This window comes from Eleutherodactylus coqui, chromosome 3, assembly GCF_035609145.1.
Source record: "Eleutherodactylus coqui strain aEleCoq1 chromosome 3, aEleCoq1.hap1, whole genome shotgun sequence".
Lineage (NCBI taxonomy): Eukaryota > Metazoa > Chordata > Amphibia > Anura > Eleutherodactylidae > Eleutherodactylus > Eleutherodactylus coqui.
Window position 1 is genome coordinate 98,076,965 of NC_089839.1, and position 18,629 is coordinate 98,095,593.

Sequence of the window (18,629 nt, forward strand, 5' to 3'; positions counted from 1 at the left end):
AAGGCTGAATGATGATTTTTAGGTTAGATTGAATTTAACGATCATCTAGCAGTGCCCAAAAAGCGCATGATGGGCGCACATTTAAACGCAACGATTATCGCTAAAACGATCGCTGATTAGCAGGGGTTTTTTTTAGCGATCATCGGCTGGTGTACATGGGCCTTTACGTGGTGTTTTACACATCTCCTTGCATATTGCGCACAATTGTGCACCCCCATTGACTTCTATGGGAACCTACGGTGTGCAAATACACAGAAAAATAGAACAGATTTTATTTTATTTTTTTTGCGTGGCCGAAATGCTTGTGCAAAATACATAAATGTGAACAAATCCATTGAAAGCAATGGGTTCTATTCTCTGCAAATATGTCCATGTGAAGCCGGTCGAACAGGCACACTTTAATAGAAAACAGAATTAAACTGAGCCCAGGTATGCTTTATCTAATACGACAATTCACAGTATAAGTTAGTGATTTAACACAGACACAAATATAACCACAACTAAGACAAATGCTGTGACTTGGCTATGAACTCGGATACCTCTAGCCTTGAGTCTTTTGCTGTTTGGAGAGTATTAATACACGTAATGAGATCTGTAATGCCCAAGACAAAAAAGAGCGGAGCAAGTTTGATCAAAATTTCGTTAACTCCTCAGAAGGAGCTCTCACTATCCCTTTTCAAATTGATGCTGCTTTCTCTTGTGATGCCTATAATTCTGCAAACGTAAGACCTAGAAATTGTAATCCTAGCAAATATGTTTGCTAGAAAATCAATTTTCTAGCAGTGGTATACTTGATGCTTGGAGTGAGCTAAATTAGAACGGCTACAGACTTTACTAAAGATGAAGAGCTCAGACAAACTTTAAGGAAATCTATAGAAATGATTACATGGAAATGCTAAAGCATGATAAAAAGCTAAAATGAACATTATACACCACTGGATTCGGTTCCACCAGCCTCTTGTGCCACTTTGAGGAAGACCTATCACAGAATAACATCAGTTGGGTTGCCTGCATGGCTCTGTTGCCACTGGCCCCTTGACTCTATTTCCATTTTTCTATACTCACCTTCATTTTGGGCTGTTTTTAGATTCAGCGCTGCCAGTGTGTCCAGTGGACTGCCCCTACAACTCAATGTCACTGTCACATCTAATGTCACCCATTGAGAGAGAGGGGTGGCAACGGCCCACCTAACACATTGACACATTACTCTGGCATTGATTGCTTGCATGAGGTTCTCGGTGGGATTCCCTGTTTGTTAGTTACCTGTTTAGGGTATATGTCCCTTGTCTGTTTATATGAGTAAACGGTGTCCTGTTCAGCATATATGTTATATTCCATCTATGGCAAGCCAGGCTCCTAGGTTCCAGCGTGGGGCCGTCCCTATTGGAATGATCACCCCGCTTGTAGGATGGACTCCTGGTCTAAGTTGTCTTGCTAGAGTAAGGACTTACAAGACAATGAGGACCCTTGTTGTGGGCTTATGAGCGTATGTACTTTGGCCAAAATACCAACTAATACCTCATTCTTAGTTTAGCTGTTACATCTACTTATGCATGTTGGTATTATGGGTAAGTGTTTTGGAATTTTGGCAGCTATGTTTCATATCATAAATCTACCTACGAGTGAATGCCAAGCATGGTATGCAACAGATGATTAGCTTTGCAGGTATGCAATTCTTTGGGTTCCAGTGGTTGCACAGCAGGGAAAATGAATGCACTGTGTCTGTAGTTCACTCAGGGTTTCTGTTTTTAAAATATAATTGCTGTTGATCTGGGACCTTCAAATGCCCTATAATCCCTGATATTCATTTTTAATTTGTCCCATCTCAGTGGTGGGAAATAGCAATCAACAAGTCTGGGGGATGTGTATTGGAGAGGCAAGGAGACAATAGGATGTCCTGCAGATCGCTAATTTCATTATCACTCCAACAAAGGGCTTCCTTGCTGGTCCCAAAAGTAGCAAATAAGATCAAAAGCCTCTGGGGTACAGGTGTGAAAGGCAGATGAACAAATTTTGATGAGCTCTGCTTTGCAGGAAATACACTTACTAAAGGCCTATTTACACTGGATGATTATCGCTAAAATTCGCAAATCAGTGATCGTCTTAGCGATAATTGGTGCGTGTAAATGGGCACAGGGCACCCGCATTTCAGGCACTTTTTGCTGAGTTAAAATCAAGCTGACTTGATCACTTATCAGTCGTTCTCCACAGGGGAGTGCTGATAGCATTGTTTCCTGTGCAGAACAAAGAATCTGAGCAGAGATAATAGCCTTCAGGGAAGGCTTCATTTACATACATACCTGGTATTTAAGTAGCTGAGTAGCTTCTTAAATACCAATTATTTTTTATGCAAAATAATCGCTCAAAGCTGTCACTCAAGCTGTCGTTTGAGCGACCTTTGAGCGGTTATCTGCTCATGTAAATGGGCCTTAAATCCACTCATCTCTACAGACCAGAAAGATGGCAGATTAGCATGCAAAGATGGGTGACAATCTACCAGTATCATTTCATCACAGCTCCCCCTTTTAGAGATGGCTTGAGAGGTCGAAAAAAAGTATACTTTATGGTTAACACTGTAAAAAAAACAAAAAACAATGGCAGTATTGAGGTTCTTTTGCTCTCTGCCCTTCAAAAAAAATAATACAAGTTTTACAGTGCATTATATGTACTCCAAAAAATGTACCAATAAAATTTACAGTTTCCTGCACAGAAAACAAGCCCTCATATGGCCATGTCAGCTGAAAAATAAAAAATTATGGCCTTTGAAAAGTGGAGATAAAAATTCCACAAAAAATCGTTTCACCCTTTTGAACAAAATAGGCCATGTCCTTAAGGGGTTAAAGTTTAACTGTGATTGGTCACTCTAGGTCTTTTCTGAATGAGATGAAGAGGTATGTGTGACTGTAGCCTGGAGGAGTGGATGTATTCATTTACAATAGATAAGACAGACATTCTTCTCCTTACCTTACAGAAGTCATACTGCTGCTGCACTGTGGGGACGTCTCCTCCCACGGGCATTTGTTTCTTCAGCTCTTCATCTCTGACATCTAACCAACAAATGAGTTCTTCCAGGGATTTTAGCAAACCATTCCATTTATCGGCACTTGCTTCCAAGTGCGTTCTGCAATAGAGCAAATCAAAAAGGTCGATAGGTGCACAGCTTCATGTAATGTAATAGACTGACTTGGCGGAATGGCAAAAGTTTAAAAAAATAACACCTGACTCCTTGGGATTTCCAAATAATAGAAAGTGAGTTTCTGCTTTTCTAATGTTTCTAGTACTATGAGCAACACTTGTAACAACTGCTCAAATGTAATATAAATTTGCTTTCTGCATATTGTTGTTTTCCCCTTCTCACAAAACGTCACTCTTGGGCCGGCTTCACACGGGGTATTCGTGCATGTAAAAGTGCATGTTCGATCTTCCTGCACACCAAAGGTCCCAACAGAAGTCAACATAGATGCACAAATGCGAGTGCAATACGCTAGGAGTTGCGTGATATGCTGTGTAATTGCACAGGAAAAACAACACATCTGGAACTCATTAGACTAATTATCCATTTCAATGGCTGGGAACATTACTGCAAGTTTTTTGGGTGTGCAAATGTGTGTGCAAAAAACAACAAAATATTCGCCGATGCGTATGCAAAAAAGCAATATTTGTTCCGCAAATGTGTGGTGTAAATATGCATATGTTCGTATGAAGCCAGCCTTAGGACTGTGTCAAGCGGGCGTATTTGCGCGTGTATGTGTGCACGAAACCCTTGCACACGCAATATGCAGAAAATAGAACCCAATGATGTTAATGCATTGGCTCACAAAACCATATTTTGCGTACAAATTTGGTCATTTAAAAAATAAACCCCACAAATACGCATATGCTGACGTGACACATACCTTACTCAGTGGACTCAGCATTCGTGAATGACATTGTCACCTTATGCTCCTGGGACCTGTAGTTCTAGGGGTTCCAGGAGCACATTGCTGCAGGTGTGGGATGATTGAGCTGGCTGGGTGTGTATTGCTCCAGCCAGCCAATCACTAGCGGTCTGCTGCACATAAATACTAGCCCCTCTTGCTAGAGGGTGCTGGTCATTTATTCATTCCCTCTCAGAACTCTGGTGCTTGGAGTCATGCATGTTCTGCTTTGGTGTTGCTGTATGCAGGGGGTTCTGGATGGGATTTCCTTGTGTCTGTTGGTTGGGCTGAAAAGTGACTTGTTCATTGTCTGTTTGTAGGAGTTTAGATATTGGGTGTGAACTGTCCTATTCAGTGTTTCCCTCTCAGAACTTTGATGCTTGGAGTCATGCATGTTCTGCTTTGGTGTTAGGTTCTTGGTGGGACTACCTTGTGTTAGCTGATTTGAAGAATGACGTGTTCGGTGTCTGTTTACAGGTGTTCAGGCAATAGGTGAGAACTGCCCTGTTTAGTGCATATGTTGTATTTCCGTTGTTTGGTGTTCCTGCCTGTTACCATCTAGGGCAAGCCAGGCTCCTAGGTTCCAGCGTGGGGCCGTCCCTATTGGTATGATCAACGACGACCCTTAACGTGGGCTTGTGAGCTTACATATTCTGTCCAAAATTCAAACCAATACCTTGTACATACTGACTTATTATTATTATATTCATCTGGATGGTGTTGTACATTGGTAAGTATTTTGGTTCGGTTGTTGTTGTTTGTATGCACATTCAGTTTATGATGTTGTTAGCATCCGTTCGTGTACGCACGTCCCTTATTGCCCTCGTATTCCCTTCAGCCCATTTTTGGGTTGCGTCTGTGTTGGTTATTGTTTCCACTCTCAGCAAAGAGGCAACGGGCATGCATAGCCATTTACTTGAATGACTGACATGCAATGAAACATGACTAGACATATAATCATCTTCCAATAACAGTTGATCATTGGAGATTAGAAGAGCGGGACCCATGGCGATTGGCTTATGACTAGAGATGAGCGAACGTACTCGGATAAGCACTACTCGTCCGAGTAATGTGCTTTATCCGAGTACCTCTCCGCTCGTCCTGAAAGATTCGGGACGCGCTGCGGAGCGGGGAGCTGCAGGGGAGAGCTGCAGGGGAGAGCGGGGAGGAACGGAGGGGAGATCTTTCTCTCCTTCTCTCCCGCCCGCTCTCCCCTGCTCCCCGCCGCAACTCACCTGTCAGCAGCGGAGCGCCCCGAATCTTTCAGGACGAGTGGAGAGATACTCGGATAAAGCACATTACTCGGACGAGTAGTGCTTATCCGAGTACGTTCGCTCATCTCTACTTATGACCTTGACGGCTTCTATTAACAAAAGAGTTGGTATTGTGGCATCAGTAACTTTATACAAAACTACATCATGTATAGCTAAACGTAGATCTTTACGGGAATTACTGTATTTTTGCTCTGTTGCGGCAGTAGATGACTATACAATGAACACGGCTGTAGTCCGGGTTCTTCACTAAACAGTTTTTTCACTGTATTGTTTTCAGATTGAAAGATGTCTAGTTAACCTGTGAGTGCAGGATCAGCGGGTTTAAAAGCCTTTCATTTCATATATAAAATATATCCAATAAAAGTTGTTTCATGCTAGGTTGACTGGCGCTATGCCAGACAGGATACTGGCGGCACAGAGCATGGCGACACCGTCAGATGTTTCTAGAACAGCAGAGGATTTTGTGCAGTAGTAATAGTGGCTCCAGTAGTAATAGTGACCCCCAGTAGTAATAGTATCCCCCACAGTGGCCCTCGTAGTGAGTGCCGCTATAGTGTCCTCAGTAGTAGGGGCTGCAGGCTAAATGAGTGTAAAGCCTTCAGGGATGCTGCCTGGCCTAGGGCTAGTGGAGGGTGGTGGTGGGTCATCATTAGCCTTTGGCCAGGCAGCATCCATAGTAATCCCAGGGATGCTTCCTGGCCAAAGGCCAATGGTGACCCCCCCCCCCCCCCCCTACTAGCCCCAGGCCAGGTAGCATCCCTGAAGGCTTTACACTCATCCAGCCTGCAGCCCTGGTCCGGCAGCAGCCACTGATTCGTTTATAACTGCTGACCTCTCGCGTTGGCGCAGACAGGTCAGCGATCACAGACTCAGCACTGTGCCACCGCCATCTGCGCCAAGGTGAGAGGTCAGCAATTACAGACTCAGCAGGGGCAGTTGCTGCCGTGCCAGAGCTGCAGGCTGAGCAAGAATAATTCTTGTTTTTTTGATCCACGGCCTGCGGCCCACATAAAATGAGGTGGCGAGCAAGATTCACCCATGTGATCTACAGCTAATGAAAAGTAATTAAAATTAAATTTATTTATATTGACATTTTTTTTTGTTTTCATTTTCTTTTTCATTTCCATGAGAATCTTTTTAACCTCCTACCCTGTATTGCTGATGGAGACTGTTGGCTGTGATTTAACAGTTACAAAGCTGTCTCTTTTTCTAGACAGAATGCTGTATCAACCCTACGGAAGTGGTTTGGAAGTTCTGGCCCAACAGGCCCCCTTGTCTTCCATGCTGACGTGAGCCCACCCCATCTCCAAACCACAATAGCCACCTTGGTGAGAACTATGCAAATGAATCAAATCTTGCAAATTGATCGCGATGTGATGCCTACTTATTTACATCACACAGAATGGTGGTCAACTTCTATTTTGGCAATAAAGACAACTTTATTTGGTCAGTAAATCTTCTCCAGGCTTCATGCTGGATTTCAGAATCATCTGTACTTGTCTATTCTTAATTTTATGAGAAAAAAATATTTTCTTTACCTGATGTTACAGGACTTGGACTTCAAATCATTCCAGCGATGATTCATATCATCAAGCCTATGCTGAAGCAATGCTGCTTCCTCTGAAGTCCCCAAAGCTTTCACCATCTTCTGCCTATTGCCATCAATGCTCTTGAAAATGTCATTATGGGCATCAATTTCTGCTTGAATGTCCTGAAACAAAAGAAATAAGACTTACTACCCTGGTAATAAAGAACAAAGAATAAAACAGGCAGAGATTAAATATATTCTGTACTTTAGAGGAAGACGTGCTAATAAACTATACATGGATATCAAATTTACAGTATTTCCAATTCCCCCTCAAAAGTTTGTGCACCCCAAATTACGTTTGTGTGCTCCCCTGAAGAGTATGTGCGCCCATCGCAAAGAATGTGAAAACAAAAATCTGGTATCTTGGTGCCACTCTCCAATAAAAGCTGTGAACAATAGGATGAAATAACCACCTTTTTTCTCTTTTAGTAAATGAATTAAAAGTCAGCAGAAGATACGCGTTTTGGGGTAAACACCTTCATCAGTCAGGCTGAGTAGTACATCATTCTTAGGACTGCAGGTATTTGGACCCAAAAGGTTGCTTTTTTCCCCCTAAAGTAGGACTTGAGTGAATTGTGGAGAGCAACGGCGCTGTCCTGGTGTCATAGTATATCTAGTCCTCCTACCATTGGTGGGTCCACCTGGCTGGCACCATCTTCATCACCTACTTTCTATAACCCTCTTCAAAGCTTTTTGAATCCTGGTCAAATACCTGGGACCCAAACCTCTGATATTATTGGGTTTGCTCTACCTCTTTCCTTTCTCCCTCATTGAAAAGAATGAACCTTACAAAAATGTATGTGCAAGCGTAGCTAAAGGCTGAGTGGCCCAGGTGCAAAAGTTTATCTTGAGGCATCCCCAACTTCTCTTAACCCCTTAAACCCACATAAAGTTGAAATATGACCATAGACTGGACTAAATTACTTCCTGGTTCTGATCTTTATAAAAACATTGTACATATATGAAAAAATGTGCCAATGTTAAAGTCTGATTTGTAAACAATTATATATAATTGATGCATGCTAAGAAACAATGAAAAAACAAAAAAATTGAAAACCATTAAAAAAAAACTGAAACAATAAAAAAAACCAAACTATAAAACAACCCCAAAAAACTATAACAGCATGGGCGCTGTGGAAGGGCTTCCAGGTCTCCTCTTGCTCTGGAAGAATTATCATCCTACAAATGTTTTTGCATTTTAATTTTAATTTTATTGTATTCTAAAGTTTCATGAAAAATTAAAGAAATGATGGACAATTTTCTAGAGCCTGTTTATATTTTTCACACAATGGGCTTTTTTGTTGGTTTTATCATAAACGATAAATTGATTATTTAGTTAGCAGATATCCCCCTTATTCCTCAATTAACTGAAATGCAAAACTAAATAATATAAAATTTTTCGGCCTGAAGAGTTAACAGCTTCAGTGACTATGCTAATAACTATTGTACTTCATGGAAATACATACCAAATATGAACCCACTGAAATGTACTCTATATTAGAAAGGCTGAAAATGAAGCCCAACATAAGCTGTGTAACAAACATCAACTCGCTTTTCTAACATGATGTATTCTGATGTAGACTTAAAACTTGTGGAAAAAAAAACATATCAACTAAACAATAGGAGATTGGAGTAACAAGTTGCTCTTGGGCCTCCTGAATGTGGCTGCCCAACTATTGGCAACTGCAAATACTTTTGTGGGCTAGTTGCGCCAGAGCCGAAGTAGAATGACTAAAACCTGGTACCGGAGTCAAAACCATATCACCGGCAGCTTGAGGGGTATTCCCATCTCAGGTTTCTACGGCATATTCAAAGTTTGATAGGTGCAGGTCCCACCTTTGGGAGCAGCACCTGTCTCCAGATTTGATCTTTGGAGCCCCTGAGCTGCAGGTATGTGGTAGCTGGGGGTGAGTGAGATTATGGGTATAGCCAAGAGGAATGTCTTATGCTGTTTCCATAACTCCAATAGCCACCCATAATTGTATTCAGGTGGGTATTCTGATTTCAGCTTTTTCTGGCTGGAATGAGAATACCCCTTTAATACTAAGGCATAAGCCATATCAGTTGGTAATATCCTTAGTACATGCAGATTACTAACATGCAAACTAAAGGCACGTTTCATGAGGTGACTGTCAGGTGTATTAGTGCTCGATAGCCATCCCAGCAACTTAAAGCAACAGTGAATTCAAGTGATAATTGTTTTGAGAAAACATGGCCGCCCACGGGGGAACTGATAGTGTTGGCCACACCTTCTGAGGTAGATGTTTATGTGTCTTAGGTGTGTATATGTTCTTGGGTCTGTGATTGGTGTAGGCTGTGTATATATATATATATATATATATATATATATATATATATATATATGTGGTTTTGACTATTGGGCCATGTAAATGGGCCGCTCAATGGTTGAGCGACTCCCGTTTACTGTGAATGAAGGCAGGCAGCTGGCATGATACCCGGCCAATCTACCTCCATTCACTTGAACAGTTGGGCAGTAGCCTGTAATTGGTTGTCAGGCACTTATGCGCCCAATGGTGGTTCCATATAGAGGTACCTTAAGTACATCTGATGAAATTATTCAAGAAGCTTTGATGTTGACACAAAAGGGTTTCATTTTGATAGCGTTTTTTTCCAGGTATTTTTCATAGTATGACTGTCAAGCTACAGTACAACCAAATGACACCTAAAGATAATAATGGACAAATAGTTGTGTATAATACTATGTGATTAAGATTTCCATATTTACTTTCCTTCCTTTCAAGTTAAGCTTGAATTACTCTTCCATCTTAAAGGGGTGGTCTCGCGAAAGCAAGTGGGTCTATACACTTCTGTATGGCCATATTAATGCACTTTGTAATATACATCGTGCATTAAATATGAGCCATACAGAAGTTATTCACTTACCTGCTCCGTTGCTAGCGTCCCCGTCGCCATGGTTCCGTCTAATTTCGGTGTCTTCTTGCCTTTTTAGACGCGCTTGCGCAGATCCGTCTTCTCCCTTCTTCTCCCTTCGGCTCCGCTCGGCAGCATCGGCATTTTGGCTCCGCCCCCTTGTACGCATCATCGCGTAGCTCCGCCCCATGACGTGTGCCGGTTCCAGCCTCCTGATTGGCTGGAATCGGCACATGACGGGGGCGGAGCTACGCGATGACGCGAAAAGGGGGCGGAGCCAAAACTCCGATGCTTCCAAGACCAGCCGAAGGGAGAAGATGCATCTGCGCAAGCGCGTCTAAAAAAGCAAGAAGACACCGAAGTTAGACGGAACCATGGCAACGGGGACGCTAGCAACGGAGCAGGTAAGTGAATAACTTCTGTATGGCTCATATTTAATGCACGATGTATATTACAAAGTGCATTAATATGGCCATACAGAAGTGTATAGACCCACTTGCTTTCGCGAGACCACCCCTTTAATGACTCACATTTTTACTAAACACTCATTTTATCATCCCATCACTCTAACACACTTTCAAGCAGTCAGATTTCAACTTCAAAGGATAGATTTCATAATTATCCATTTCATTCTCTTATGAATAAAAAATACCTCCCAGGATTTCCACATCTACAGTAAGTACAAAAAAAATCAGTGATGTAACAGATATAAGTCTCCAACTTTCAAGCAAGAAGAAAACATGATCTACTTTTCAGATCGTGAAAGGTGGTGAAAGATGAATGACTCTTTTTGGAACCAGATATTTCCGTTCTGATTTACAGTGGACTGTTCAGAAGGTTGTCCAAAAGTAGGACTTGTGTGAATTGTGACCACCACTATTCTACTTCCTGAAAGGGGTTTTCCAAAATTGAAAATAAATAAATACATTAAAAAAATTAACCATATTCACCCATCAAAGATATATCACCAGTCCAACATAGGAGCCCCATTTCTAGCACTCTGGTCCTGGAATAAGCTGCAGCGGTCATAAGCTAACTAATAGATAAGAGCAATATTGTTGTTAGAAAAAAAACAGACGTTTTTACCTAATCTCAGACACCCCTTTAACATTTGTGATACTGGATAAAAAGAATAGCAACAGCGATGCAGATGAGAGACAGTCTAAAAGTTGAGTAGCTGAGCAGAAACCACAAAAACCCGATTATAGTCAATAGGGTCCATTCGGCGCTGTTTGGTTTCATCCTGAGATGGAGCCGTTGGAAGTAAAATGGAACCCCATGCAAAAGTGAAACCACCCTAACACAGATGGCCCCATTGACTTGTACAAGCTTGTAAAGAGGGGGAGACTAGGGCAGATGATACATCCACCAAACAGAAACACATGGCTTGGATATATAGAAGACTGTACACCAAGATAGGCTATACACTGTCTGTATGAATTAGTATAAGGCCGGATTCACACAGGCATACTTACACATGAAATTTCTGTGTGCGCAATATACAGGAAATACAGCCCACTGATTTGATTGGGTTTGTTCACAAGCGCGTATTTCATGGACGCAATTGCATCGTGAAAAAAAAATGCAGCGCGCTTTATTTTCTTGCTCATCTGCTTAGGAAAATAGCACAGCTGGCACTCATTAACGAATTCAGGCATTTCAATGGCTGGGAGCAACAGTGTGTATTTTTTTTGCACGCGCAAAAAATTCAGTAAAAAAAAAAATCCAGTTGCGTGTGCAAATACACAACTTTAATTTCACAAAAATGCATGGGAAAAACATGCGTGAATACAATAACACTCATGTGAATGTGGCCTAACAAAGGTCCATGACTACCAGAAGTGAGGAAAAAAAATGGTCAAAGTCTGGAAAAAGCAGCACTCCGTGACAATGATATCGATGGATTACTTTCATCCAGAGCAACTACCTTATATATAAACATCATAAAATGCCAAAAGAACCAACTAACGTGATTGCAGAATATATGCTATAAATCCTGTAGATGAAAGTCCTTTTATACCATCACTTCGCCAGAAGGAGGACCATTAACACCCAGAGCAGGGTGTGATAGGGGCGCATACCAAACTGATGAGCACGAATGGGAAATGTCAAAAGTTTTGTTTTACTATGAGTTAGAAAAACAGAACTCCATAATGTAGTCATTAGTCGTGCTTACAGTAATCCACACATTCCTGCATCAAAGTAGGTGTAGCTAATTCCGACACTGACATGGCAGGTAATACCTTCTGCTGCGTACACAAAGAACAGGATCATAATATTAAAAAGCGTCTACTTTGCTTGATTCTCATGCCAGTCCTAATCCATTACCTGCTGTCGTTCACAGATGTCACTGCCAGAATAGAAAATAATAAGTAGGTTTATGACTGTAGAATGAGATACTGTACATTATATCTGTATAGAGAATGACTCCTCAACGTGTAAATGTCAATATATGAATGAATATGTGAGATGTAGAAGGCGAATCTATCTCTACACATCATAGGGCCATATTAGTGGGATCTAGCCGTTCCTAAAAAGCACCCAAACCTACAAAGCACTGCAACTCCTTCCAGTCACGTAGACGCTCTGACAAGTCTATGTTATGTAATTACCATTGAGCTGAATGGTCCTTTGGCTAGACTGTTGAATAAGGGCCCTTTTACACGTCAAGATCTGTCAAGTGCGGATGCCCAACAGGTTGTCCCAGCGGTATCGTTACTGTGCTTTTACACAGGAATGATCAAAACTAGTGAATGGAGGAGAAGCGGGCCAAGGATCGTTATAGTCCGCTCCATTCACAGTAAACAGGCAGTCATTCAGAAGCCTGGCTTCATATGGACATATTTGCGTGCATATTTCTGCACGCAATTCGCAGAGAATAGAACTAATTGATTTCAATAGGTTCATTTTCATTTTCCTTTTTGCACGTGAGAAAAGAAATAGGACATGATCTATTTTTGTGCTCATTTGCGCTCCAATAGTCCACATTAAAGTGTATGGGAGGTGCACAAATACTTGCTCAATGCATGCACAAATGTGCAATATGCTGCACAATATTGTGCAAAAAAGGATACATTTGGATCTCATTAGGCTAAACAAGCTTTTAATAGGCGTTTAAATCCCGGCAGAGGGAGGGGTGGAGGTGAACATGCGCTGCGTGCACAAAGGAGTACAGTAAAATGCACCAATAAGTGTGCAAAGCTTCACGGAGCAAGTGCATTGTGCTCAAGCGTGCAAAATTGTGCATATGCTTGTGTGAAGCTGCCCTAAGTGATACTGTCTGTATGCACAGATAAACAAGCAGTGAAAAAAATCTCGTTCGACATTCAATCGGGGCATTTACACTGAATGATAATTCTTCAGAGTCCCACTGGATGCCAAAAACTGAACGATTTATCTGCCTGTGTAAACGGACCCTAAGAAAAGTCCAGTAACAAAGCTCAAAAGGGATTTCCACCACTGTGATACAGCCACACTTTTTTTTCATTGATCAGGAGATAATTTTTAGATAAATTTCTCCATTAATGGCTTGTTTCAACTTGAAAACTATTTACACTTGTCTTATTAGTGTTCATATATGTGTAGTGGCCCAGAGGGTCCTCCAGAATAGCCACATATTCATAGTTCTGTCACACTTTGCTATGTGCTTCCAGGAGACATAGAAAGTGCCGTACATTGGAGAAACCTTGTTTCCCCCTTCTTACTAAGCTTGAAGCTTAGAGCTTGGCAACAGCTGACTTCTTATTGGCTGTAGGTCATGATCTCACTGATTGGTCAAGGGGTATGGTTAGAGCTCAGAGCGGGAAACTATATAGTGAGCCAGTATGCTGAGGGGGGAGGAGAAGAGAGAAAGTGAAGGAAGAAGACAAGAAGTGAAGGAGAGTCAGCATAGAGTGTCGTCTGAGGAGGACGTGTAGGAGAAGGTCAGCAGAGCAAGCAGCGATAACACGTGATTCTTCAGCAGGGAAGCTAGGATTCATCAGCTCCTGAGCCTGCAAGCAGTGAGGAGGAGAGAAGCTGGGACCTATTCACTAAAAACAGTGAGATACATAACACCTGGAGAAGTCAAAGCCAGGAATAGTCAAGAGGTCCATCTAAATATCTAATCGAATAACTGCTTTACCAACTTCCAGTAAGTCCAACAGATAACTAGGCCTGTGGGAACTTCTACTGTGTTACCTCTAGATGTATAGAGAGAGTGTTGAAGAGAAAACAGGGTTCATTCAGATTCAACTGTATTGCAACGTGTTATTTTTGCTGCATGATCTATTGCCCTGCTAAACGTCTGCAAGAAGTATAGTTTGTTACCAAGTTCAAGCGTTAGTAAAACTGTGCACTTCTATTTTACTATTCAAAAGCTACTTGGACTCGTGTCAAATTATTTCCGTCATTGACCCTTACCGTCCCAGATGAAGTGCTGGGATCATGGGACAAACCACCGTTCATTATAGGGGCCTCACTCACGACCTGGAGGTTGCAGGTTTAATCCCCGCATGGTTCAGATAGCCAGCTCAAGCCAGCCTTCCATCTGACCTTCCAAGGTCGGTAAAATGAGTACCTAGCTGGCTAGGGGGTAATAAATAAATTAACTGAAATATTTACCAGAATAAGTTAGCGCTATATAAATAACAAGTCCCTTTCTCCCTTCATTATAAGAAAAATATCTATTTGTGCCACTGTACTGTGACCGAGTTGGACACCTTCGGAGCCATCCATCTTGCTGTCCCCGTGGACTTCCCCACTCTGGCGCGCCTCGCTTGGGCGCTGCATATGTATGACATGGAGAGCCATTCAAATGAAAGGATGGCATGTAAAACTACATTTACCCTGCTATGGAAAACATGTATAGCCATCAACAGGTTCCCGATGCTACAACTAATTTCTGGGCCAGCTTCAATAGCTAAATGGGGTTATCAAGAGGAGATGACCATTTACATTCTTTAAGATGTTTTTATGTCTTCCAATAAATAGTATATGTTAGTACTTACAATAAGAGAACTTAATGGGGCTTTCCCACAAAAAGAACTTATCCCCTATCTGATCGCTGAGAGTCTGAATGCTGGGACCTCACGGATCATGATAACAGGGTTCCCGAGTGCCATCAAATGGGTGCAGTGCTGACCACGCTTGTACACTGCCACTCCATTCATTTCAATCAGAGTCCTTGAGATAACCAAATAGAAGCTCTCAGTAATCTCCTATAGTCCCAGTGAGACCACTCCTCCATTTGGACTTGGGATCCATTCTCCTTATTGATGGGGACCCCTACCTATCAGGTATCCACTGCCCTGTGAATATAGGATAAGTTTTATTTGTGGGTCAACACCTTTTAAGGGAATTTCTACTCTAATAATTTTATGATACTTCAATTGGGCATAGATATGGAGAAAAAAAAACATTTGTTTCTGTCCTGAATGGATAAATTGCCATGCATCTATTACTTCATTGAGCTGTAATCTCTCAGAGGTTTCTACTCATTTCGGAAAAGAGTAAAATAGTAGGTAATAGGCTGAAAGAAGACAATGTCCATCCAGTTCAGCCTGTTAATCCACAGGAAGGCAAAAAAAAACAATGGAGGTAAGAATAATCCCTGGATTAACGTTTGAAAGTTTCTACCTGACTCCAAGACCTGGATAAACAACCCTGCTGATTATTTAATATCTATATCCTGTAATATCTTAGCGTTCTAAAAAGACGTCCAGTCCCGTCTTAAACTCCTCTATCGATTTTGCTTTCACGTCCTCAGTCCACAGTCTCACTGCTCTTACAGTAAAGAACCCCCTTCAGTGTTGGTGATGAAACCTTCTTTCCTCTAGATGTAGAGGATGCCCTCTTGCTACCATCTGATGGCACATGTTAAATATCTCATGTAGTGGCTCCTCAAAGCCAGTCTTGCTTATTATGACGATTACCTGAATTGCGAAATGCAGCTGGTCCACAAGGTCATCAGACTAATAATCACCCAATAATCAGTAATTGCTCAAAAGAGGCTGTTGTACCATATGAGGCCTCATTCATACAAGCATTGCAATTTTTGGATGCTCGCATCGTGGCTCAAAAATGCATGAACGAGGGGAAGCCGCGACCAAGTCTCCCTCCCTTTGCCAACAGCTCCTATAGAAGCCTATGGGAGCTGTCGGCTGACCGCATCCGAAAGATAGGGCAAGACCTATCTTTTCTGGCAATGTCAAAACATCATCTGGTGTATTTTGCCGCCAAAGCCCGATCTTCGCCGGTGGAATATTTTTACAAGGCTAATAATTGCCCATGTGAATGAATCCATTGGAATCTAAATTAGCTGTGTAAAAAAGCTCATGTGAATGAGACCTCAACATGAGATCCCACAGGGCAAGTGAGTGAGAATGGTTCACTTGGAGTCACTTGGTTTTTAGCTCACCTAAAAAACAAGCGACTGTCTGCCTGTTTAAACAGATACTTATTCATCAATGAATGACTGCCTGTTTACTCTGAATGGAGGTGGGTGGGTGGTAGAGACCTCTGGTGCACTCCACTTCTATTTAGTGAGCTATCATTGTTCCTGAGTGAAAGCACAGGAGCGACAATCGCTGGGACGGCTGCCAGGCGCTTAGAGGGGTTTTCTGAGCACAAAATGGAAATTCTGAAAATGCTGAAATTTAAGAGGTACAACTAAGTATCGGCAACCTGTACCTTTTTTCCCTGCTGCTCTGTCCCTCTTTTTCATCCTGTGCAGCGGCTGTGTTTACATCACTTCTGCAGTGAACACAACAACAGACTGTTACCTACAACTTCCAGCATGCATAGAGCTTGTTTACCGGCCAGCGCTGTAGCTCCGCCCACAGATAACAGGTCCTACAACTTACCAGCCCCAACCTCTGGGAAAGCTGATGAAGCACACAGACTGGAACTTCCAGCACTCCGAACTAAAAAGGAGCAAAACAGTGCAATATGTCGGCTCCTGTCCCCCCATCATGCACCGCTCACAGGAAGTTGGAGGCTATGGACAAGGTAGAAGTAGCAAATGCAGACAAGATGTCATAGGAAGTGGAAATATTTTTTAGGCGGAGGGTCACATGTCATAGATTGAGATGGAGCAAGTAGGTAGACTGCATACTGTGAACCTATTACATAATTACTTACGATGATTGTGTGATGTTAGCCTTTGCCTGGAATACCCCTTTACCCGCCCAACAGTCGTCCTGTGTAACTGCAGAAAATGTAACCTATGAATAAATGCACTTTCCATAGAATGACCTCAGCCTTAAACAACATGACGGTCATTGGAAAATATTTTGGCTGTCCCAGTTAGGTAAATATATAAGGGTATCTCTAAATGAGGGTTTAATTGTCCTTATTGCATTGTCCTTATATGTTTTCGGCCCAGGAGTATATATTTATATGCAGGGTAACAAAAGACAATTTAATATCACTTTGCCAGCACAAAGGGGGTCAGTTAATGTGCATTTAGGATAAATGGAAAGCCGCTTCTATCTCTATACAGAAAGATTCTCAGCCTGAAGATGCATCAAATGAGATAATGTTCATGATTCAACTATCTACTGCTGGGTCTTCTACGATTTAGTATAATAGCTTGAAATGTACTGCAAATTCCACATATTTGGTGTTGGTTTTACAAAATAGAGTTTAAAACGTGAGTCAATTCTGTCTATGATAACAAATCAATTCATCTGACTTTGGAATTCTCATCCATCGACCACAAAATATTCAAAAATTGTTTTTGAAGACTGTCATTTTTGGAAACTCAATACTAATATGTAGATGGTAATAAGGACAATAATGTCCTACATGGAAGATGCAAGTACTGGAGCTGGGGATTATGGTTAGCAGCAGGTTTTGGATGCCATACATTGGGCTTATTCACCCATTTCACTGATATATTGTTGCATTCAGTATCCCTGTTTACACACTATGGAACAATCAATCATACTTGATGGGTTCATGGGAAGTAATAAGGGGAGGCTGATTGGTTGCACAAAGTTCTAATGTCAGAGGGAGTCAGTGCTTACAGGGTCTCATTCTCAGCATGAAGCATAAGCAGAGGGTCAGTACAAAGTCAATATAATGGATGCTAGAAAGTTCATGTAAAACAATGCAGTTAAAATAAACTAAAATGTCATCACCTTAAGGTTAGAGCCTTCTACTTTTTTGCTATTACTTATGCAAAGCCAACCTCGTCCACGGTGCTATACACTGATTGCATTTCCATCCGCTTCCAATCCCCCTGATGCTTCGCCTCTATAGAAGATAGGGCCACTAAGGTTGATCAGACTGGAAGACTAGAAGCCAATGAACCTTCTATGCTGCTTTTGAAGACTGGAATGAAATTATATAACCCATAAAAAACAAGCCCTCATGTAACTTTGTCACCAGAACAATAAAGATGTTATGATTTTTTGAAAGTGAGAAGGAAAAAATGAAACAAATAAAACAAAAAAGGGCTGCAGTTGGAATTTATAAGGCCTCATGTCCACAGGTGGGTTGGATTCCACAACCCAGCATACTTGTTCGGGTCTTCTTTTTTCTGTACTGTGGATCTGTACTGAAGTCCCAGTCAGTGCTCCGGGACACATGAGCAGTAGAGTTTTTTTTTTCAAACTCCTGCTTTCCTGCGGAATCCGTGGCCCGTCCGCAATGTCAATTGTGGACGGGCCACAGTTAGGATGGCTTCCATTGACTTCAATGTAAGACGTCCGTGTGTGAACCGCAGCAAAATGGAGCATGCTGCGATGTTTTATCAGCAAACGGAAACTGCAATTGTTTTTCGCCCATGGACATAAAGGGTTGTTTTACCATAGCATGCTATGGAGGCTTCTTGCTGTGGAATCTGGAGCGGAATGCCCACTCTGGATTTCGCAGCAAAAATCCGCCCATGGACATCGGGCCTAACTTCGCCCACAAAAAAACAAGTTCTTATAGAATTATAAAAAATTATAATGAGTGAAAGAATAAACTGGTTGT

The 18,629-nt window shown here is 41.8% G+C and overlaps 1 protein-coding gene across 8 annotated transcripts in view; it reads right to left on the reverse strand.

Moving 5' to 3' along the window:
* Window positions 1-18,629, reverse strand: part of UTRN (utrophin) — a 701,048-nt gene that overhangs the window by 236,508 nt on the left and 445,911 nt on the right. For all 8 annotated transcript variants that reach the window (XM_066595903.1, XM_066595904.1, XM_066595902.1 and 5 more), the window contains 2 exons: window positions 6,730-6,902; window positions 2,965-3,121 (listed from right to left, as the gene is read on the reverse strand). In XM_066595903.1, coding sequence (XP_066452000.1) covers window positions 2,965-3,121; window positions 6,730-6,902 — 330 coding nt within the window. The remainder of the gene's footprint in view (window positions 1-2,964; window positions 3,122-6,729; window positions 6,903-18,629) is intronic.